Genomic DNA, 23,647 nt, shown 5'->3' on the forward strand with positions numbered 1-23,647 from the left:
AGAAATAGTTATGTTTATAATTAGTGTCACTATAGTAAGGTTTTGATTAGCTTACTAGTACTTAGTATAAATCGATTATATACATTTGAAACGATGGTACACAGAACATATTTTTATCTTTTCTGTAATAAGAAAAAACCTTACAAACGGTCACACCCTTTTCTACTATACTTGAAATGGAAGTATATCACGTAAGATCTATAGCATGCCGACGTTTTTTTATACAAATGACCATATGAGATATGACCATATGATAAGAAAACTATTCAATTATTGATTTGTTAATATATTTAAATAAAACACGTCGGAAATAACAACTAGGTTATCTAGGACGTTTACATTCTAGGAACCCCATATTTAAAATGCGGAAAATATTTAAAGAGCCTTTATTTTAAATACTGACATCCATTCCATTGCGACACTATATATATGACCTATAATGTATATTGTTTATTCAACGTTTATACTCTTTGTAGACAGTGTGTACACGGGTTAACATCAAGCATAAATATTAACTAATTTTAAGCATTGTGTAGTTTAGTGTCATAGTGTGACAGTTACATAATGGAGGCAATAAGTAGAGGCTACCATGTTTTGTTCTTTGAAAAAGCAGGTAATAAAACATTGGTGTAATTGCTTGTGTTATGTAAATGTCAAAGTTCAGTGTATTGAGGATCGAAGTGAACTTTCGGTATTGTATTTAAAGATTCAACTCTTTCACCATATATTTAGATGCCCTTTCGACTCTCTATGTGAGAAAGTTTGTCCTAAAAAGAGACTCTGGAGAAGCAGAAACGAGCATAATAAAATGTTCTCGGTATTTAAATGATTTGTGACACAACAAACGAATTAATTAAAACTGTAATGATACAACAATTAATTTCATTGTATACTATATTTCCAGATAATTTCAGTTATGACATGCTTTTGATAACTATTCTTTGCTTTCAAATTAAGTTCAAAACCAAAGAATTTATTGTAGTCCGTTTAGAGACCTTACGTATTAATATATTTTAAACCAGACCAGTGGTTTCAGTGATACAATTAATGAAATACTCTTTATTAACATAGATTGTAGGCTCAATGGTATTGAGTAAAGCCATTCTGCCACACAGCGTTGGTCTCCGAGACAATGTGACATTTTCAAAGGTCTCACGGATGTCAAAATATTTCTAAACTAAACGTGAAATTGTACCTTACCGTGTACCTTTTAAAATAAATAAGCAATAATACGTTTCGTCTCTTGTGCGCTAAATATACGTAATAATCTTGAAGTGCCATTTGTGGTATTTCTGTTGCTCACAGTTTGTCAACATGAAATGAAGAGTAATAAAACAGATTTTTGATATTTTTATTTGTGATAGATAGCTAACATATGATAGATGATAGCTTGTGGCCTAGGGTCTGCGAGAAAATTGCCAATTTACCCAAGATTTTCACCACCGCTTAAATCGCTTAAAATTTGGCTAGGAGACTTCTTATTTGCTTACGAATCAAGAATTAAGGCATCTACTAATTTAAAACTAAATTTTCTTATTAAACGTGGTTTTCTAAAGTTTAACGCTGTCTAGCCGATTTTTGAGTTACAATTTTTCTGCAATTAATGTTATCTAGAAGGTTTATTTAATTATAGTTAGATAGATTGATAATAGAAGAAATATTCAATCAACCAAGGCGAAGCCATTACGCGATTCTATTCAGCCCATATCCAGATAATTGTCCTTCTGATAGACACATAATAAGACACATGTATAAGTTGCAATTTATTTAATTAAAACAGTACGAATATGGCGAAATGCTGATATAAATATTGAAAATGGACACTGTCTGGAGGCCATCAACACTTGCACTGCTATTGAATATGGTAATGGCGAAGACGAGTGACCTTTGTTACATGGTATAACTAGTTGAGACCCGTGATTTTGCTCGAATAATGCGTAGAAAATTTTCCCAAATTAACTTTATTAAAATAATTACAGTATCTGCTAAAACACGAGAATTTCTTAAATAATTTAATCGAACTAATATCTTGTAGTATTACCCGAATCTAAACCAATTATACATTGTCTATATATGATTATTGCTATTTTGCTGTTGATATTTATGTAGCTATGGTTAAGTTTTATTCTATGAGATAAGACTTTTTGGCTATACATATCAGTGCTAATAATCGCTCAAATAGTTTGTAAGCATATCAAGAATAGCTAGAAATTAAATTAATATCACAAATCACAGATTTTTAACAAAATCGGACAATTATTTTGTATATCATATAATGAAAATCAAAAGCCCTGGTAAGAAAGTTTAACGATGATTTTAGCGAGTCTCTCAAAAGTTAAAGAAATATTTCACCGGTTCGTCATAACCCTCAGTCACCTGAGTTTAGAATTTACATTCTATGCTGTTTCTGAGCCAGCTGAGCCAGCGCTAACGAGCACTTCCGTGTCCTTTCAACTATCTCGTATTTCAATAAAGTACTCGTAACTTTGAGCGGTGTCTATATACCTACCTACCTTCAAAGGAAATTGTTCTATGTGTTGTTAGAAAATATTTGTTGTTATATTCCAATTTGTTTGATCACTGTTCAATTGGTGTGGTGTTAACAATAGTAGTGAGACTTATTATTTAGTCGTTCAAAAAATTAAATTCTAGTCATAATTTCAAGTCAAGAATGGTTGAAACATCTTTATTTTTATACTTCGAATTCTTAACTTGAAATCGGTACAGAAAATAAAACCGACAAACCCTGTAATTGAGTTTGAACGCTGTCTGGTCGATCTCAAATAATATTATGATTTTAGGTACCGCCAATGTACACTCAGTAATGAAGAGTTACTAATGTCAAATACACAATGAATTCCCAATACACCGGACCTAGCCACATCGAGCACGTGTAAAAACGTGCGATGAATAAACTCACATTAAAAGAACCGTCTTAAGTCAGACAGACTCGTTAGACGACTTATTAGGTCCCATAACGTACGTATTATCTGCTTTAAAAGCGTTAACCTAGATCATATATTCTTCTCTAATCAAATACGACAACATTTCTTCGTGTAGGTACATTTCGACCACTTTCATAAACACGTAACAAGAACAATACGAAGAGTGTCCATTATAGCGGACATGATCAGTCACGTTTTGTAATTCGACCGTAATCGATTCAGTGATGATAAGTTATGGGCACTCACGCGTACCGGAACGCAGGCTGACCGTCCTGATATCGATTTAGCTGATAAACATTCTCTCGTTAAGGGTGCGGATTGTTGTGTAATGAGTAACATTGGTGCAGAAATTGTAGGCGGGTTTGTAACAAAGGAGTCCCTGGTAATTAGCAATCCTTAGAAAATTTCCTAATATTGGATTCAAATTAGTTTGGTAAAAAGTTTTACTTATAGCCCTGGTCAGTTATAAAAACTAAAAATGATACAAGGTAGAAAATAAATGCAGTCATAAACGATGGTTTTCGAGTAAGTGCATAAGGTACTTGTAAATTTTTAATATTTTCTGAGTACTTTTTAATACCTAGAAAATTCTATGATTTAACCTAACAAACGAAAAAACAGTTGAAGCATTACTATTAATAAAAAAAAAGTTATGAAACTGTTCTAAACACGGGTCATTTTCGCACAGATCCACGTGTCAAAGATTGGCTGCTTATGACCTCACCATGGCCCGTATTCTTCATCATCAGCGCCTACTTGGCGGTGGTGAAGCTGATCCTGCCTAAGTACATGAAGAACAGGAAGGCATACGAACTCCGAACTGTCATAAAGTGGTACAACGTGTTGCAGATCGTTGCAAATTCCATTGTAACTTGGGGGGTAAGTTTTCTATAGCTTTTAGAGAGCATTTCAATAATTTTAAGACCTTTTTTTGTTTTCTCTTGTTATTTTTATGTGGTGTGGACGTCACAAATATATTTTACTCTCTTTATTTGCTTCATTTGAATTGTTGTTAGCATGCTGTCGCTTTTAAATTGTTGTTAGCTCAGGTTTTTCATTGGGAAATAAACATGATCTAATTGAATAAATTAACGAAAAAAGTCGTTAACATTTTTAACTCACTTATTATTCATCATTGTCACCGCATATTGTTCGTGATATTTTTGTCAATTTGGCCATGAACTGTATAAATAAATTAATTTTCACTGGTTTTGTTGCATTACTTGCAGAATCCTAACATGTTAATGACTTACAGCAGGGACTTTTTAATAAAAGTCTGTGTGTGTGTGATACCTGCATGTTTTCTACAAATAACTATTATTACTATTTTCTTGTGTTTGATTTTACCGCGAGTATTATACATTTAAATTAAAAAAGCATGACCACGCTCGCTGTGTTCGAAACGTCGGGTTAATAACATAATGAATAAACGCGTTTAAAATCCCTTAAAGATTTTTTAATTTCTAAAAGCTATTATTACTATGAATATATTAAATCAAAATAATATTTACTTATATCAACGTTATTAATCATTTTGGAGTATTTTTGTTTCTCACATATTACTCTACGAAGCAGCGTCGCTCGTCATGAGTTGTCTTAACACGATAATTCCATTTCCACGAAATACTCGATACTGGAACATTCAACATTATTTCTGACTTTAAATAAAATTAACGAATCGTACCAGTAGGTACACATACATTTCGTATACATGTTAATTTACCAAGTATCCTACTAATATTTTAAATTGCAAGAGTGTGTGAGGATATGTGTGTGTGTGTGTGTTTGTTACTCTTTCACGCAAAAACTATTAAACCGATCACAATGAAATTTGCTACGTAGCTAGCTGGACAACTGGAATAACACATGGGCAACTTTTTATCCCGATATTCCTACGGGATACGGACTTACGCGGGTGAAACCGCGGGGCGCAGCTAGTTGAGTAATAAAATGAAAAATACAATTGACAGTCTACTATTCCTGATCTATATGAACTATCGGTTTCAACTATGAATAGTTATAGCATATCGTATCATCAATAATCATCAGATACAGAACGGATGCTCCGCAAGGCTTTCTCAATACGACATTTAACTTTCGTCTCTCGCAAGAGGAAATTGAATGTAAAAAGATTATGTTACATCACGGCGCACTTGTTTGTGGTTCACACGATGAACGATAGCAATAACAACTGGGCCTTTACTTTAATTTGCGTTAATTGATACTTTAGTAGGAGAGTTTTACGCGCTTTATTTTAGTTAGTTGATTATCGTCAACTCTTAGATAACCCTAACGAATATGAACTTGGATGTGCAGAGTTAGAAGTCCGCAGTAATATTATAAATGCGAAAGTTACTCTGTATCGCCGTTACCTAAGCCAGAGAACCGATTGGAATGAAATTTGTTGTAAAGATAGTTGGGAACAAAGAAAGGACACAATATAGGCTTTATCAAGGACATCCCATCGGAACGGGAACTATGCGAAGGAAAACTCTTTTACTGTTCATTTTTTGCTTTGAGGAGGAGGCGCATGAAGACTGGGCAGAGAGCTAGTATTGTAAGCAACATTTTCTTCTATTGGTGAAGATCTTAGTTTATTTTATGGTAACATATGAATAAATATATTTGCAGAGTTATTACCTATTTTGGAAGCTCAAATTGACACAATTTTAGTTACGTTTCTGTTTCGTACTCTTGTTTTACAACCCCAAATAGGATCTCGTTTTAACGACGCATTCATAATTGCCATTTTAGATCTCCCATTAATTTTATTCCAATCCTTTTCAAAAACTTCCAAAAAAAAGGAAGTTTTATGATTCTCTGTTTTTTGTGTATGTTGTTTATTATTTAACTATTAACCACTATACGCCGATGATATACAATCTCTAAATTGATTAAGATATTTGTTTCATTCACAAAAAATATTTTCAATATTTCTAAGAAGCAATAATTTATAAGCCTTGCGAAAACAAAACTAAGTAAGTAAATAAATGATAACATTAACAAAAATTTACGATAAGACACATACCGACAAAACCAGAAGACAAACTAAATAACATTTCCGTTTCATGCATCATCTATACCTATACAGAAGTAAATATTTATAAAGCACTTTTCACGTATATCATAAACAAGATCCCTTGATAATATTTGTCCAAAGCTTGAAAGGTATTTCGAATGGATTCTATTAGATTTTACCTATTGTCTATTGGAAATATCTACATTTACTGATTGCTTTCTGTCGATTGTTTGAATTGTATGAATGACATACAGTCCATTGTAATGTTACATTGGGGTTGCGTTTCTCAGAGGAAGCAATTTTATAATACATAGGGAATAATAATTATATATTTAGGGATGCGTGGAAACTTTTTTGCATCACGTTATACTGCCATGTTGGCGGCCGTAGGACAAGAGTGAAGATCCCACAAACTTGGAGTAAGTAGCGTCTACTAACTCCTCAAAACAACCATCAAATGTCGCAAGCGCACCGCAAGTTAAGAGCTAAAATATTGTAACACACATATATATATATATAACATTGCGGGCTCAATCACTAACACCAAAACAAGTGAAAACGTGGTGTCCTTTGTAAAATTAATAAACATTTCAAATCAAAACGACAAATGAGGAGTAACCATTCGATTGATCTTCTAATTCTTCCTCAGATAATGACATCAGGCTGGACAACGACCTATCACTTCGGATGCATGTTACCCGACTATTCCATGAACCCAGAGGCTGTGCGGATGCTACGATTTCTGTGGTGGACGATAATCTTGAAAATGATAGAGCTATTCGATACCGTATTCTTTATACTGCGGAAGAGGGAAAGGCAGGCTTCCTTCTTGCACGTGTACCATCACGTTAGCACGCTGATCATCATGTGGTCGGGTGTGAAGTACGTTGGAGGTAAGCATTGATTTCACCTTTATTTATATTAATATCCGAATTGGTAAGGGTCTACGTTTTTTGTTAGGCCCGAAGTCTGAAGATGACATTGACACTGGTTGCTTATCATAGAAATTTAAGAAGTTAGATTATAGGAGCTTTGTACAATTCCTACGTCCTTTTGAAGAGATTTTTTAGAAAATAAATATTTCAGGAGATTTTTTGAGAGTCATGGTTTTGTCCCTTTCTCTATTGACCTAAAAGATACAAAAACAAATTTATGACAAGAGGTTTAAATTAAGCAAGAAACTGTGCTTAGTGACCGCTATGTATTTCACCATCAGTCAGTCAACATTATTAGGAATTGTGTAAATTTCTGGCGCGCCACGAAGTAAGTTGAAATCTTAAGAGTTAGGTGACATTTCGTAGATGACTCCAACGGTAGACATTTTAATTATTATCACCCGATACTTCAAACTTCTTGCGTGGAATGTTGCGATGCGTACGAAACTAGTATTCCAGTATCAACATCATATAGCACAGTTCCCACTGCAGGGAGTGACGGGGACAGCGTACAAGAACAGCCCTCTTATGAGAGTTCAGGCCATAGTCCACCAAGTTGGCCTAGTGTGCATTAATAGAAGTCACATGTCGTCAAACTTTTTATGTTTTGATTCTGTTTCCTCATTTCGTATTCCAGGATAACTATGTTTATTTACGAAAGACAATAAGGTTATCTTATAGAAAAAAAATATTAGGCATAACAGTTTTTTTCCACCACGTGGAAACAAATAACATATTATATATTTAAAAGAAAACTAATACGAATATATCTAATAATTATAAATTAAAAAAAATCAATTATTATAATATTATTATAATTTCATACCATTTTCCAATATCAGAGACCGAACCCACATTCTCTATTATATATCATTGCGTTAAACCGTCATGTTATAAAAATTTGAGCCAAATAAAATAAAAAAATAAAACAAAAATCCAGACTAAAATATTTCTTTACGTACAGGTCACGGCGCAATCCATTAATAATGTCACAACGAAAAGGTCAGGGTATAAAATTTTAATTCATACCTGGACTATATTAAAAATTAATTGAAATAATGGCACCTTTGAATACTGTCATAATGGCATGAGATTTTTAACAGAACAACATTTTAGCAATATTAAAAGACAAGTATTTTATAAAGTTAAGTTTTATTCGTGTTTTTGAATTCTGAACTACCGCTTAATGGAGCACTTCTAATTAAACGCTAAATAGAGTTGTTTTTACAAATGAATTACAGCGTTTGTACTTTGGTATCTTGGCTAGGGTATACAACAAATTTAACATTTTTCAGCTTTTAGAACGTAATAACCTTTTCTTTTATGTCATTTCTATGTAATAAAAGAATAGTTCATCGTATCTGATTGAAGAACTTTGTTTTTAATATTATTTCTGCGTAAACAATACTTGATACAGATTAAGATACAAGCCTTTAGCATATTTCTGTTGTGTTATTAGATTCTTTATATTTCAAGATTCTGCTGTTTCAAGACCAAATAGGACGTTCCATTGTTCCATTGAATAATAAAATCTACAGTACAGTTCTGAAGGTGTGATTTTTTTGGTAATTTGTGTGTATTAACTGTTGCTTATTTTTTTAATTAAAAAAAAAAAATCATCTATATTATATATTAAATAAATACACCATCGAACCCCTATAGGTACTTGGGTATCTAGAGTTCCTCTATTTTGCTAAAATTCTCAAAGAACGAACTGTGATACAATACAATAAGTATTATTAGATCCGAAACGTCACGTCGTCCCACCGCAGGTAATCAGGAAAAAACAAACATTTTCCCGATTCATTTAATACGACGGAAAGTCCATTTCTTCCAGCGCATTTGTACACGAATGACGTATATATAGGTACAATGGGCGCGCGTTAACAAAACTGTGACGTCAGAGACAAACGCCTATTCAACGGCATGTTTTCATATGGAACGCGATGAATAAATAACTGCGGCCCATTTGAGTGATGCGGATTGCGGACTTTATTTCTTTAGACGCATTAAAATCCTTTTGTTTCCTAGACCGAGGGAAAGAGGGAAAGAAGGAAGACCTAGTTTTTGTTCCTTAGGGAAGAGCCGGTTAAAAATCCTGGAAATTCCTAGTCAATACTGTAAAGGTATTCATAAGTTTTCTAGTCTCTTTAACACCGCTTACAGCGCTCGTTGTATATTCTAAATCTTTATTTTTTAGAGAAGGATAGCTAATATGCTACATATAATAATTTATATAAACATATTATTATTAAATACGACAGTGGGTCTACCTAAAAATTAATCCGAATTTATATCTCTATTGTTAAAGAAAAACATTGAAACTTTGCGCACGTTCATCGCACTATTTGAAGAAATGAATTAAAACCAGTTATATATTTTCAAATCGCGTGCTAGCAAGTTGCGTGCGACTGGTGTGCTGGTGGTGTTATGGTACACGCAAGACAGGATGCTAGCACAGAATAACTATATTATAACATCAGTTAAACATCACGATACTATCAAACCAATATATCTATCACACCAAGCCGTAACGATTTGTAATTGTTTGGAAAATATATATTACTAGCTGCACCCGGCAAACGCTGTTCTGCCTTACTCTGATCATTTAGAGGTATGAAAAATAGATATATAGTGAGCCGATTCTCAAATATACCCGATATGCACACAAAATTTCATAAGAATCGGTCAAGCCGTTTCGGAGGAGTATGGCAACGAAAACTGCGACACGAGAATTTTATGTATTAGATTTTACTCGTAATTTTTCTTAAAAACACAAACGTAATTGTATGTGGGTATTTTAGTCGCTTTACATACATGATCCGCCTCTGAAACTAATATCAGACTATCCAAGTAGAGTGGCCATCAGTAAGACCAAGTTCCAGGGTTTACGCAGCTTCATGAATTCAGCAGCTTTATGAAGTTCCATTAATCGGGTCCAATATTTAGCATATTGGACTTTCATCACAAAGTTATTTTTAAACGGGAAGAACTTTCAGTCTACAATTTCAAACATATTTTTCTCATTACGGGGAAACAAAAAAATCCAATACCGACATAATATATGAGGACCAATACTTACTGTGTCGAGATACGGTTACACAGTATGCTTATACCGCAACGAATTAACAAAAAGTCTTATCAGAATGAACATTGACATGGTAACAAGAGGTCCGCCCCGGATTCGCCCATGATAGATATATAACCAAAAGCGCTCAGGGACGTAGTACATATCCAATGCTAAATTTGTTTTTGAATTCGACCCAGTTACCGATATAAGAATCTTCTAAAGAATCATCTAAAGAAACTCTTCAGCTTACATTATTAGTATAGATATTAAAGGTAATATAATTTGACGGTGACGGTCATTACGTATTCTTTGGCAAAGAAATAAGCATCTCAAATTTAGAATTTCTAAATCCCGATTTTTTTTTATTTCTGCCTGCGTTTTAAAAATATGTCTTTAGGAGCTAATACAATCTCCAGCAACTGGAACTGTATATTAATTTATCGGTAATGTCGCTACCCTATTATCCGCATTAAATTTGGTTTGAAATCATACATTCACTTTAAAAACACCTGATCATCATTGAATCCTACTAATATTATAAATGCGAAATGTGTGTGTTTGTTGCTCTTTATACGCAAAAACTACTGAACCGATTCAATGAAATTTGGTAGGTAGACAACTGGAATAACATATAGATAACTTTTTATCCCGATATTCGAACGGGATACGGACTTACGCGGGTGAAACCGCGGGGCGCACCTAGTATGTTGTAAAATCAAATTTATTTAATTTTTTCTCCAATAGCCTAACTATCATATAAGATTTTTTTAATCACATATCAAGTGTGATATTTCATAGACATCGCTAATACTCACGGAACTGATCAGTACTACCACTCGCTGCGCAATGCCTTCGTACAATGCAACCATTAGGTACTTTACTTACAACAGTTCGTCGATAAAAGGCTGGACAGGTGGTCTCGGCTAGATTAAAATGATAGATTATCCCCCTTTGTTCGCAATAAAAGCGAGACTTATTGAAATATTCGATAGACGAAAAAACTATGGAGTATCTATTGTCATATTTTTCAATTTGAATTTTAATTGTATGAATGATAATAAACGCATCTATCAAAGATTCAAAAGTTAGATCTGAATAGGTTAGTTTTTTTATTGCCTAGAAACTAATGAATAGATTTGTCTAAAATTATATAAGATATTGCTTAGGATTGCTGATAATTTAATTTCATTTGAGAATCAACATTTCCAAGATAGAACAGCCTGTAAGTATATACATACATAACATTACATTAACATGAAACAATGTAAAAAGGAAATAAATTACCCATTAACATAATTACGTCTGGCATACGCTTAGTTTCGCTACGATTACTTATAAACCGCAACATCGTGAATGCATTGAAAAAAAAACGATAAAAATGAATGTTACGAGTATTTATACTAACTTTGTTATTAGATACAATTATTAATAATTTGGCATTTCTACATATTCGGATCATGATGATCATTTGATTTCAACATATCAGCCTTCAAACTACATTCGATAGGAACGATATATGAAAACGGCAATATTATTAACAAGCAAATAACTCACACTATCTATTATCAAGATGAGACTAGTCATAAAGCTGTTCATTTTTATCACTTTATGAGCCATAAAGATGTTATTTCATTAGTTTAATCATCGTATCACGAACGTTGCAAACGAAAATTTAATTATAAATATGATTAAACATTATACCTTTCCTTGTTGAATGATCATACAGGATTGAATTTGTAGTGTTATAATGTGACATTTGGGTGCGATGTAAGGATATTTAATAGCAATGAACGCAGATATTAAAAATCCAATGAATCCTACTATCCTATCCTATCCTATTAATATTATAAATGCGAAAGTTTGTAAGGATGTGAGTGTTTGTTGCTCTTTCACGCAAAAACTATTGTACCAATTACAATGAAATTTGGTGCGTAGACAGCTGAACAACTGGAATAACATATAGGCAACTTTTTATCCCGATATTCTTACGGGATACGGAATTACGCGGGTGAAACCGCGAGGCGTAGCTTGTTTTTTATATAACTTTACGTGGCTACACATATATTACAAATGGATAATAGGTAATTTGTCAATACAAATCCTTAAATAATATTCGTTAAAAGGAAAGTTTTGTTTGTTTGTTACAATATCACACGAAAACAACCCGATCGATTTAAAATATACTTGTATCATTAAAAAGCCATTACGGAGTAACGTGGGCTCTGTTCTTTATCCCTGGCGAACCTGGGCGAAACGTGGAATAGCGACCTGCGCCCAATATTTCATCGAAAGGTCACGTCAAACATTTGCTTTCATATTACTACATGAAATAAGGACAAACAAGCAATTTATATCAACACTATGAAATTGCCAATATGAGGTTTATCTCAATAATCTCATCATCCGATCTATGGTTTTGCCTGTTCGGAACTTACAGTAATTCATACGATACAATTTTCTTAAGTTCATAAGGCCTTAAGCTTGACTATAATATTAATCACAAGAAACGTTAATCACGATATAGGTCTATTATGAAAATAAAAACAAAAGGTCTCGTTCAATTTATCGTTTCGGTCTACAAAATTGACTAGTATACGATGGCAACCAATACATGTCAAATATCGGCCTACTGGCAACCGACGGATAGTTGGCCCCGTTCCATTTTGGTCAGTTATTGACTACCCTTTAAGGCTACATGTCTGCACGCTCATATATCGCATGCAGTTAAACGCTATAAAGTTTTTTTTTAATAATTATTTTTAAAAGAACCTAAACCCTCAAAAGAAACGAACGAAGAAAAAGAACCTACACCCTCATCTTGTTAGATCTAAACATCGGAATAAAATATTGAAAAAAATGGGATCATTCGGGAGGCACCAGCATTCAAATAAAGAAAGAATCATCCAAATACGGTTCACCAGTTGAAGCCAGAAAACAGTCGAATTGAGAACCTCCTCCTTTTTCTTTGAAATCGGTTCATAACATCATTATGCCGCATACATCATTCTTGCCGTTGAAACCATAAAAAGTCTATGCACTAATGCCGAGTAATTAACGCCCACCAGCTTGCACTACGTGTTCTATCTGTATTTAAAAATCAATCTATAAAGCGGAGATTTCAAAAAACCTCACCTACAAAAGTTACATAATATTGTGTATATCCTGTTCATATTGTTCGTAAACATGTCTGATGCTGTGTAACTTAATTTATTATATTAAACTTTATTTATTGAGAGATAGAATTCATTTTCATCGAAAACGAAGGTGATTCTCAATTCGACTGTTTTCAATATGGTATTGTTGTTCGATAATTCCATGGGTTTTATTTTTTTCTACAAAAAAGGAGATTCCAGATGAGATTAAATTTCCAGAGTCTAAAACGGGAACAAATGGCAACAATTCCCTATCAAATACATCACGTCAACCGGTTGGAAACCCACACTTATTGAGAAACAAAACGAAAAAAACATACAATCAAATTAAGCATCTCCTCTGCTTTCGAGAACGTACCTTAAAAACATAATATAAAATCACAAATTATTTGACAAATTTTACTTGTTTTTAATACCGTAAGAATGTTAATTCTTAAATTCAACTTCCTACAAACTATACAAAAGTGAAAATTTGCGAGTATGTATGTTTGTTTTAAATTATCTTCATTACTTACTACTACATATCAAAATCTATTGAATGAAGCAAAAAAATGTAATTTTTTTTTAAGTTGGGTGCCAAGTTCACATAGCCTTATTTGTTACTTGTTTACATGATAACGACTGAATGGATTCCCTGAATGAAGTACCTTGTTCCCTATTGAAGTATGGGGTAGAAGATACATATTATGTTTCACTGATCGATTTTGTTTTATAGACCAGTAGTTGATCAGCCTTCTGTGTCTTGCCAGATCAAGACATTTTTCTTTGTGGATCCCTACTGAAAATCCAATCCAGGACCCCGTTCTACAGTCACAGGCTAACCACTGCACGAGCAAGACGGTCAATATAAAATAACCTATAGAAATGTTTACGAAACAGGCCACAAGTCTAGTGTAGGCATCTTGTCTCAAATTGTACTTAATTTACTCTGTTAATTAGCTTTATTACTTATCACATCAACAAAAACTATCTGTTTATATGTCTACTTGATCTATCAACATATATCTTTTTATTGCCTGCGGGTGAAACCAGGCAGCTCGTCTAGTTTTTAATAACAGTGGCTTTAATAATGGTAAAGATATTGTTCCCAGCCTTATGTTTGTTACAGGTGGTATAACTTCTTTCTCACCAATGCTTAACAATGCAGTGCATGTTGTAATGTATACATATTATTTACTCTCGCTGGAGGGAAGCCACACAGTCAAGGCTTATCTGATTAGGTATAAAAAATGGATTACCATAATGCAAATGGTGAGTATTGAACTATACACTATGTAATGTCTCTTTTAATAATTTTTAAAACATTTATTATAAAAAGTTGTCTAGTTGTCAACATAACGTATGAGTGTTTAATCTGTAATTTATTAAATAATTTCTAACACCCTTTTATAACTTCACGAATTTGTTTGTATGTACCTGATTCCTTAAGACTTGATTTTAACTCACTTTAAACAAATAGATTTAATTCAATTTTTGTAAAAACCATCAAGGATCAATGATTATACAATAATATCCTGAGTTTATCTTATTATCCGGATGAGGAGTGTTATACATTCAGACATTAAAGACATTTAAACTTGATTTATTCAGTATACTATGAGACAATTTAGTTGATTACATCATCGAGGCATGGTTATGTTTCTTTTTAAAGAACATTTTGATTCATTGTTGAGAAATTATTAGAAACAAATGATAAGGATTTTAGTATAAAAAGTTGCTGCAAATAAAATGTTTAACAGCCGACTACATAGAATATCTACCAATTTACAAAATCTATACTCAGTTATGAATTATTACATGCTAACAAGGAAATAACCACAATTTTCACCTTTTGGCACTATTATAAACCAGTCCTATAAAACATAATTAAATAAAATATTTAAATCAATGAATTTAATAAAATATTTTTATATTTGTTGCAGGTTCAATTCACAATAATGTTGATATACAGTGCTCAAGTGTTTCTACCAAGTTGTCCTGCATCACTTGGGGTCCCTCTTATGTATTTCCCCAATGTGTTCTTTGTATATTACATGTTTTTGAAGTTCTTCAAAGAGAACTACTTAAAGAAAATCAACAAGAACCATAAGCCCAATGATAGCAAGATAGTGAATTAATAAATGTTGAAGAAATTGTTTTTTTTTTTTAAGAGATATATTTATAACGCAACTTTTGTGTTTTATTTTTATCAATATTAGATTTCTTAAAAACCGGTATGAGAATAAGAATTGAAGAATAAAATAAATAAGACAAAAAAAAACTTCAAATTAGTTTGAAAGTTTTTAACAACTTGTAGATGTAACCTTTTGACCAACTCACACCTATGTAAACAATAGCAAATAAAGAACTTTAGCGTTTTCCAGAACTGTGTTTATCGGAATATTTTTACTATTGGATTCAAATCGGTTTACTGTTCGTAATATAAATACTCTAAAGATAATACTATAAACGTCACTAACCGTATAATATGAAAGCAACCCTGCATTCTCGTCCAGCACAAACCACCGGTACTGCCACCCCTTCATCACATTTGTCCATTTGCTCAATGATCCTTCCATCATGTTTAACACAAAAATAAACTTATAAAATCATGAAAAATAAAGACGAAGAATTTTACACAGCGACAACTATCCCACCACCACCACAATAATCCATATGTTTGACGTTTACTGACAGTGTTCCAATATGTAAAAATAAACATAGCTAGCAATCTGTCATTCTAATGAGCACAGATAATTAAAGTGATTCAATAATATATTGCTTTCAAATAAAATGACAATAAAAATGATTTTAAAAGATCAAGAAGTGGTTTTGAAAACTATAAATGAACTACAGATATTCGAAGTGTATTAAATAATTCAAGATTCACCGATTTACATAACAAAGGGAAGGGATGTATAAATTAATTAATGGGTCTTGAACTTGAGCAAATGGGTATAATATCACCTATATGCACAAAATACGCCCTGTGACTTAAATAGTTTTGGCTTAATCATCCTAAAATAATAGAACACAATCTGTGTAATGATTTTTTCTCTTAATGGTGTCGTTTCAGTGCCATTCAAAGTAATTCAATCACATTATGGGCCTTAGTATTAAAGATAGTGAAATAAAAAATAATAATTGCAACGTCCTTTATTATTTTTCCCTATATAATTATGTTTTTGATTTATAGACACAGCTTTCTAAAATAAAATTACATTTCATTTTTTGATAATACAATAGTTAATGTAAATCAATGGATTTTATTAGGTATTGAACCGGCAACAATATCTTATATGTTTTCGAAATAAAAAACAAAGTGTCATTAAGTTTGTTTTAATATAATACAACTCGATTATCACTTTTGTAAAAAAGTTACGACTAAGTACAAAACATCACGTCGTTATAATTTAGTAATACTAACTCTATACTATTTACAAATATCAGTCTTCGCGACTGGAATGCATCAGGTTCTTTGTCTTCTCAATTCCCTTCCTCGCTTCGTTTTACTGTAGCCAGATGAAATGGATAGTTGGTTTCTATTTTGATCTAAACTTAAGCCCGAAATATCTACAAACAATGGCACATTTTCAGAACCTTCAGCGTCTAATTCACTCTTAGAATCTTTCTTGAAGTCTTCGGGTGTGCCTTCCCCTTCAATAGCCAGTTTTTCTATGTCCTTGCTAAGAGAGTTGTTCTCGGCAGCTTCGACGAAAGCGTTAGAGAGCTCGCCACTTAGCTTATTGATGTTGCCTGATGCTATGTCGTACATGAAGATTTCTTTCTCTTCTTTGGGGTCTTCGCTCCTTTAAAGAAATAAAAAGAATGATTGAGATTTTTCAAAGCAAAATACCTGACTGTTTATGCTCGAAGGATGGAATAGAGAGAAGAGACGGGAGGATATATTTCTTTTGCCTACATAATTGTATAAGTGAAGGCTTACCTGTTTTGCAACTATCCTCTACGATTCTTTGTGTTATAATATACTTGATTCATTGAAAGGTTAAAGAGATTGTTGGCCATATTATCAAATTGATGTAAAACACTTATTGATTGTCCATAAAAGTTATGACCCGTGTTCTTTGTTTAAAATAAAGAGCTCAATATGAAATACTAAAATATTGCCCCCGCAAAAAAAAAAAAAACAAAATGTATTAATTAATATTAACAGAAAAGTGGGTTAAACATTTAAAATATTTACTTACTCGGTTACGAGAAGAACAACTGATTGCTGGTCGGTCTCGGTTTTCTTTTCAACATCAAGCCACTTTTCAAAATTATCCCTAGTTGGTCGTTTTAAAAGATTGTGAAGACTATCTCCAGCAATAAATTGAATTCCTTTCAAGCTATCTCCAGCAGCACGTTCAGCTCGACTGTGGTCATCATTAATAGCTTTAGTTTCTACCGGAGCCAGTACAACCACTGAGGTTACTTTCCTTCCTTTTATTACATCTGGTAATGGGAATTGATTTCCGCTTACTTTTAATGGCAAATATCTGTTGTATTTCTTGTCATTTAAAGCGACAGGATCAACTTGAGTCGCATCTTCCTTAACATATTGATTGGCGATTTCTTGACCCTCTGGTGTATTGGGATTAAAATGAACAACTTTCATTTCAACTTGATTTTTGTGGGAAGGTGGAGCAACAATGGTTTCAACGTTTTCAGATGCTGATATGTCTTGGTCATCATCAATGTCGGAGTCATCAATTCTTGATTCAATTTTATCTCCATTTGGCGCTACAATTATTGGTCTATGTTCACTGCCCGCAAGTTGTTGACCACCACCGGCACTAAAGAAGTTAGCTAATTGATCTGGTGGCAGAGACTCTAAGGGTGTTTCACCGACTTTGTCATAATCAAGAACACTGATATCGGCATTATCTAAAATGCCGGATGATATCAGTTGTTGACGTAGATCATCGGGAACTTCATCAGGGAGTTCTATAGCTGGCTTCTTCTTGTCTTCTTTCTTTGTTTCAGGTGCTTGACTAATACTGTTAACTGTTGTTGAGCCATACTTTTGTGTAGTTGGTTTAATTTCTACAGTTCTAGCAGTCGATTGATAATAAGGTGGTGAAGATGTACTTGAAACATATGATGGCTGAGGACGTGATCTTTCTTGAACATATTGAGGGGATGGGGAACTGGGTTGCAGTTGAGAATATTGATTATAGTTATTTTCATATTGATTTCTTTGTTGTTGCTGCTGTTGTTGCAGATGGTGTTGTTGGAATACTAATTGATTCTGAAGGCGTTGGATCTCCTCTTGTTGCTTACGCACATTTTGAGCCAATTGTTGTCGCACTTCTTCTTGCTCAGCATTTAAGTACTGTTGTTGGTTTTGTTCTTGTTGCTGTTGCTGCTGCTGTTCTTGTTGATGTTGATGCTGAAGTTGTTGCCTTTGATGCTCATGTTGTTGACGCAGCTCTTGCTGTTGCTTTTGTTGCTGATATTGTTGTTCGTCATGTTGCTCTTGTTGTACATGGCTTTGTTGTTGTACTTGTACTTGCTGTTGCACATGCTGCTGAGAGTATTGTTGTTGAGGATAATTTGACGTCGGTGATGGTTGATTAATTCCTACAAACCCACTGTAGTTAGGTTGTGCAGTGGGATCATTAACAGTTATATGCTGTTCATATTTAGATATAGCTGGCACTAACTCGCCATCTTTCGGAACAAATTGGGCAACGTTTTGATCATGGATAGTTTGTAATCCTTGTGGCCTATCCGAAAAGCTAGATTGTTGGGGGTTTGGAGATGGTTGAGGATGGAAACTAAATAGAGGCGGGGATGATGGTTGGGGTAGGAATTGAGTTTGAGGTATCGATGATGGGGAAGGTGAAATGGCGTTATGACTTGAAAATGTGTTTTGATTGTCAATAGAAGGTCCTGGCGGAGATGGTCTTAATGTTTGAGGTCCTTGGTGGAAACTAAAATGTTGTTGAGGTTGACGTTGGAACGGTGGACGATGGCTTTCAATTTGTGGTGGAGCGGGCTTTAAGTTGAAGAATGGAGATCTAGTAGGAGTAGCGGCAAAGCCTGGTTTACTTGAAGTATCAAAATGTTGAGGTGGGCGTTGTTGTGGTAATTGCTGATTGTATGGGATGAGTTGTTGAGGACGATCGTTAAAAATTATTGGATTGGAATTGACCGGCTTAGATCCTATATTGAAAGTCTGTGATTGTTTTGGTGGTTGTGTTTTTTGAGCTTCTACTTGATCTGTTGTTATCGTGTGATAGTTTTCTTGAAGATATTTAGCTTCGTCGAAATATGCTGGAGGCTGTGGATGGAATGGTCTCTGCGGTCCAGGTCGGAAATTTGTTCTGGAAGGGTTATTATAATGTTGCCGTTGTGGAAAAGGTGGGGCATTGTTGGGCCTAGGTTGGAATGCTGGAGGATTGCTAGGTCTTGATATCGTTGGAAGAAGAGGACCTATTGGCCCAGGAATTGAAGGTCCGGAGCCCGAAAAATGACCAGCTGGTGCCGATAGGCCTGAAAATGAAGGCGGGCGGTTTGGTGGGGAAGATCCGAAGGAAGGCTGACTTTGCCGGTGTATTTGTGATTCTTGTTTGAATTGTACTAATGGTGGTCTTTGTCTTGGCAATTGCGGTTCTTGACTTAAATACGGTTGTTGGAATTGGATGCGGCTCTGAGTATTATGTCCTGCTTGATAATTATGTTGAGCAGACGCTATTTGCCTTTGATCCTGATAATGCGAATTTGGAGACACGGATCTTTCATGAGGTATTTGAGTTGGTTGCGAATTAGGTAAAGCGATGACTGGCCTTGGTGCGGTTTCTTCATGATTTTCTGAAGGGCTTTCTTCACGCCTATTGCCATAATGACGACCTTCGTTTCCAAAAGTTACCTTGACGTTACTATCGGTGTGGTATATTTCCGATTCAGGTTTAATAATCGCTCTGAGGGTAGTTGTTTGAGCAGGGACATAATATGGCTCAGGTGTTACTGTAACATATTGTTCATGATGATCATCTTCGTCATTTGAAGGAGGTGTAATGGCTGGGACAGGTTTTTCATAAATCACTTTGTCTTTAGAATGTGGGTCCTTGCTGTATTTAACATAGAACACTTGAACGGGTTCTTTTTTCTTCTTTTGAATAGGTTGAGGTGGTGGAGCGGGTAATGATTCATTGGATTCCTTGATAATGATTTCAATAATTGGTTCCGGAGCCTCGTAATAGTGTTGATGTTCATCACTATACAGAGGAGCAGTTGGAAGGCTACCATAAGGTAGTCCATATGAACCTTCAGCACTCTGGTCATTGACATTTAAAATCTTCGATTGTGCAATTTGGTTTTTATTTACGCCAGTATCTTCGTAGTTATCTTGTTTAGGGTCATATAACGGATCTTTTTGGGAGTACTGAACAACTGGTTCCATTTGTACTGCATACGGTGGTAATTTTCCTCCTTTCGGCGAGACATTGGATACTCTTCGGCTGCTGCTAGAGAGAGCTCTGAAATGGGCCACTCTTGAATGGGGTAGAACCAGAGAGTACTGTAGGTTTTGTGGCGTTCGAATATTGTCTAGTTGTCTCTTCGGCTTCAATTTCGTTGTCGTGTTCTTTGCTTGTGATATGGTGAGCACAGCCAAGGCTGTAACCTGGAATCAAGGAAACTAAAATGAGATTTGTGGAAATGAAAGAAACATATAATTCTACAATGATAAGTAATGATTCCAAATAATAACAATACTTTAACTTGTCGGCAGGAGGGTACCTAGTTATTAAGTATTTATTGGATGTCATTCTCTTCTCTATTTAACTCCCTTGAACGATAAAATACATTAAAGTATGTCCAATATTTATGACTATTACATTAACATACGTGACCGGAGCAGGTGAAAGTGTTTGTGAAAAGCGTAATGTTTGCACATATGTTTCGGTACACGTCGTAAAAACTTAAGACGACGAGGAATGACGTATGACGTAATGTTATAAAGTATGCAGGTGCATTTCAGGCGGAGTCGTATAAAATTATTTAGCATTTTCGAATATTGAAGATTTTTTTGTTTTATAGCAAAGGATATCTGGACATATTTGATATTTATTAAAAAAACACGATTTGGAGAATATTAAAAGAACATTCCTGTCTCAAATATTACTCCTTGAATCGCTCGAAATATTTATGGGAAACCTGTTCAGCATTCCAATAAAAATAAAAGTAAACCGTGTTTAAGTTTGGTATTCACGAGAGGTCAATAGCTGAGCCGGTGGCGGGAATCCATACGCCATCACTTTCTTTTTTTTTTAAGAATAGTTTTAACGACCTAATGCTTAAAAAAAGTTTTTATTTTAAACGTACTTTTGTGATTGATTGTTGATATGTTTTCTAAATCAATACGTAAATACAAATTATACGTATACTTATAAATCAACATTTGTTTTATTTGGTCATTCCCGATATAGGAAAATAAACATCTATAAGTTTCATATTAATCTCCAGAAGTATATAAAATTTCATATTCACATTATTAATATAATTTGATAATTACTATAAACTCTAGTTTAAGATACAGAAAACTTCAGTATTCTTAAATTAACTACACGGTCAATAATCGCTTGTCAAATGTTTTTCTCAGGCTTTTCTGATGTCATGTACACGAATATTTAATTTCACTTAATTATCTAATCATTCGAAGGTCTCACAAGTGTCTCACATTCACACATGATTGTAAAAACGGTGTTTGCATAACGAGAGAAAAGAATACTTGTCTATAGATAACGATCTTTATATCTCCTTAGTTAAATTTCATTTATAGTTGTATTTATTAAGTATGGTTATGTTTCAAATTTTTCCAATAAAATTTTGAAGAACTAGTGAACCTTCCTTGTGCTTTAATAAAAATGGTAAAAAATAAATAAGCCAAATGGATGAAGCTTTTCTCGAGTTTTACGCTTTATAACACATTTGATGATTAATTTTTATTTTTATAATAAAGGAGGTTAATTGTGAGTTAAATAAGTGTAGTGTTTTGTTTGACATTTAATCAATAAACAAGAAATGACATTACAAAATTACACTAATAATGTTTGTACATTGGTTTGTATAAACACATTTTCATTTTAAAGACTAAAAAATTCGTTAAAATTGTCTAAAATTTGTCGTATTTATACATTGTGAAAGATGTTTTGCTTTAAAATATGTTAAATATTAAATACAATGCAATTGCAAATAATTTTAACCTCATTTTAATTGTATATTATGCAATTTACATACCACTTGGTTCTTTGTAATAAAGGCACAAAAAATAATAACGTAATTTTACGTTTGCCGTATACTTTTCTTTGTACCTATGTCAAAAAAAAAGATCTATAACCACGTACAAGTACCTAGGTATCAACAGCGCTATCCCAGTACTCATTTTGATTTAGTCTCAATCTTGTCTAGATAATTCTAGAAAGCTATAATTTCAGATAACTGTGTAAGCGATAGCTACCTCTATAAATTTCCTTGTTCCCACGGCTCCGAAGCATGGTTTGCATGTGAGTTAATGACAAATTATAACTACTTATTTGTGTATTTATAGCTTGGTAATGAGTGCTTTTAGAATGAGGTTACTGTTAATTATGTGAGGTTTTTTCTGTTAATTTATTATGCATTGAAATGTTTGTTTTGGTGGTAGAAATTTAAAAATAAATTTTTTACTTTCGTGAAACTGTTGCGACAGCTATAAAGTAATTAAATTGTAGCATTTATAGTATTTTGGATGCGATAAAATGCGATTAAAGATTTGATTAAAAAATAAAAATGAAGATTTATTCTATAACAGCTATTTAAAATATAAAACGCACAACAATTCCGTAAAATGTGCGAAAACATTCGATCCTTATGTAATATTATCTGGTACACGTTTACAGCTTATTAATAATTTTAATCTATCGTAGAACATTTATGTACCTACGTATGTTTTTGTAAAAAATGTTATACGATATAGATATTGCAGCGACCTTCGTTGCATTGTCAAATTTCATATAATAAGACCTTTATATTCATCATTTGGATAACCTCAAAATATCGAATGTAAGAGAATGTAAAATCTAGTGATATTTTTTAATACAAGGCTGTGTATTGAAATTCTTAATAATCATTTGTTTTGTAACTTTTTAGCACTTTTTTGTTCATTCTTGAGCAATGGGCGTTATTACATAAATGCTTAATATATTTCTAGCATTAAAACCTAGCAAAAAAGCGGTAAGAGCGCTTTGAATGATATAAGGTTATTATAAATGATAAAATTTTAGAATTTAGCCATATGTAGTTACCATAGACACAGATAACTCAGAAGACAGGTTATTTGAAAAAAAAGCAATATTTCAGTATGTTCTGTAATTATTTTCAGCAAGTATAAAAAAGGGATTTGGAGCTTAATGATATTACTAGAATTTGTTCAAAAGATGGATAACCTAATGAAATTATTACTATATACAATTTGGAAACTAGTGTAATGAATTTATAATTGTTTAGTATAATTTTACAAATTTGTCAATTGAATTAGCTTTATACTTTTTTCTACATAT

General features: G+C 33.3%; 3 protein-coding genes across 5 annotated transcripts in view; 1 reads left to right on the forward strand and 2 right to left on the reverse strand.

Annotated features, from left to right (window-relative positions):
* Positions 1-15,786, reverse strand: part of LOC119831680 (oxysterol-binding protein-related protein 9) — a 60,556-nt gene extending 44,770 nt beyond the window's left edge. For all 3 annotated transcript variants that reach the window (XM_038355132.1, XM_038355133.1, XM_038355131.1), the window contains exon 1: positions 15,581-15,786. In XM_038355132.1, the coding sequence (XP_038211060.1) occupies positions 15,581-15,682 (102 nt within the window). In that variant the 5' untranslated portion in view covers positions 15,683-15,786. The remainder of the gene's footprint in view (positions 1-15,580) is intronic.
* On the forward strand, positions 426-15,254 carry LOC119831681 (elongation of very long chain fatty acids protein). The gene is made up of 5 exons (XM_038355134.1): positions 426-613; positions 3,634-3,824; positions 6,614-6,857; positions 14,230-14,372; positions 15,044-15,254. The coding sequence occupies exons 1-5, from the start codon at positions 565-567 to the stop codon at positions 15,236-15,238; spliced, it is 822 nt and encodes a 273-aa protein (XP_038211062.1). The 5' UTR covers positions 426-564; the 3' UTR covers positions 15,239-15,254.
* Positions 15,787-16,423: 637 nt separating the features above from the next.
* Positions 16,424-23,647, reverse strand: part of LOC119831626 — a 20,979-nt gene continuing 13,755 nt past the window's right edge. The window contains exons 2-3 of the mRNA XM_038355054.1: positions 17,309-20,730; positions 16,424-16,909 (exon numbers count right to left, since the gene is read on the reverse strand). Of these exons, the coding sequence (XP_038210982.1) occupies positions 16,570-16,909; positions 17,309-20,730 (3,762 nt within the window). The 3' untranslated portion in view covers positions 16,424-16,569. The remainder of the gene's footprint in view (positions 16,910-17,308; positions 20,731-23,647) is intronic.

This window comes from Zerene cesonia, chromosome 14 (genome assembly GCF_012273895.1).
Source record: "Zerene cesonia ecotype Mississippi chromosome 14, Zerene_cesonia_1.1, whole genome shotgun sequence".
Classification (NCBI taxonomy): domain Eukaryota; kingdom Metazoa; phylum Arthropoda; class Insecta; order Lepidoptera; family Pieridae; genus Zerene; species Zerene cesonia.

What these genes read in the sequence shown, in the direction of transcription:
- LOC119831681 (XM_038355134.1), top strand. Translation starts at nt 565, where the DNA reads ATGGAGGCAATAAGTAGAGGCTACCATGTTTTGTTCTTTGAAAAAGCA. An exon ending in ATTCCATTGTAACTTGGGGG is followed by an intron (nt 3,825 to 6,613) that starts GTAAGTTTTCTA and finishes ATTCTTCCTCAG; the next exon opens with ATAATGACATCAGGCTGGAC. An exon ending in GGGTGTGAAGTACGTTGGAG is followed by an intron (nt 6,858 to 14,229) that starts GTAAGCATTGAT and finishes TGTTTGTTACAG; the next exon opens with GTGGTATAACTTCTTTCTCA.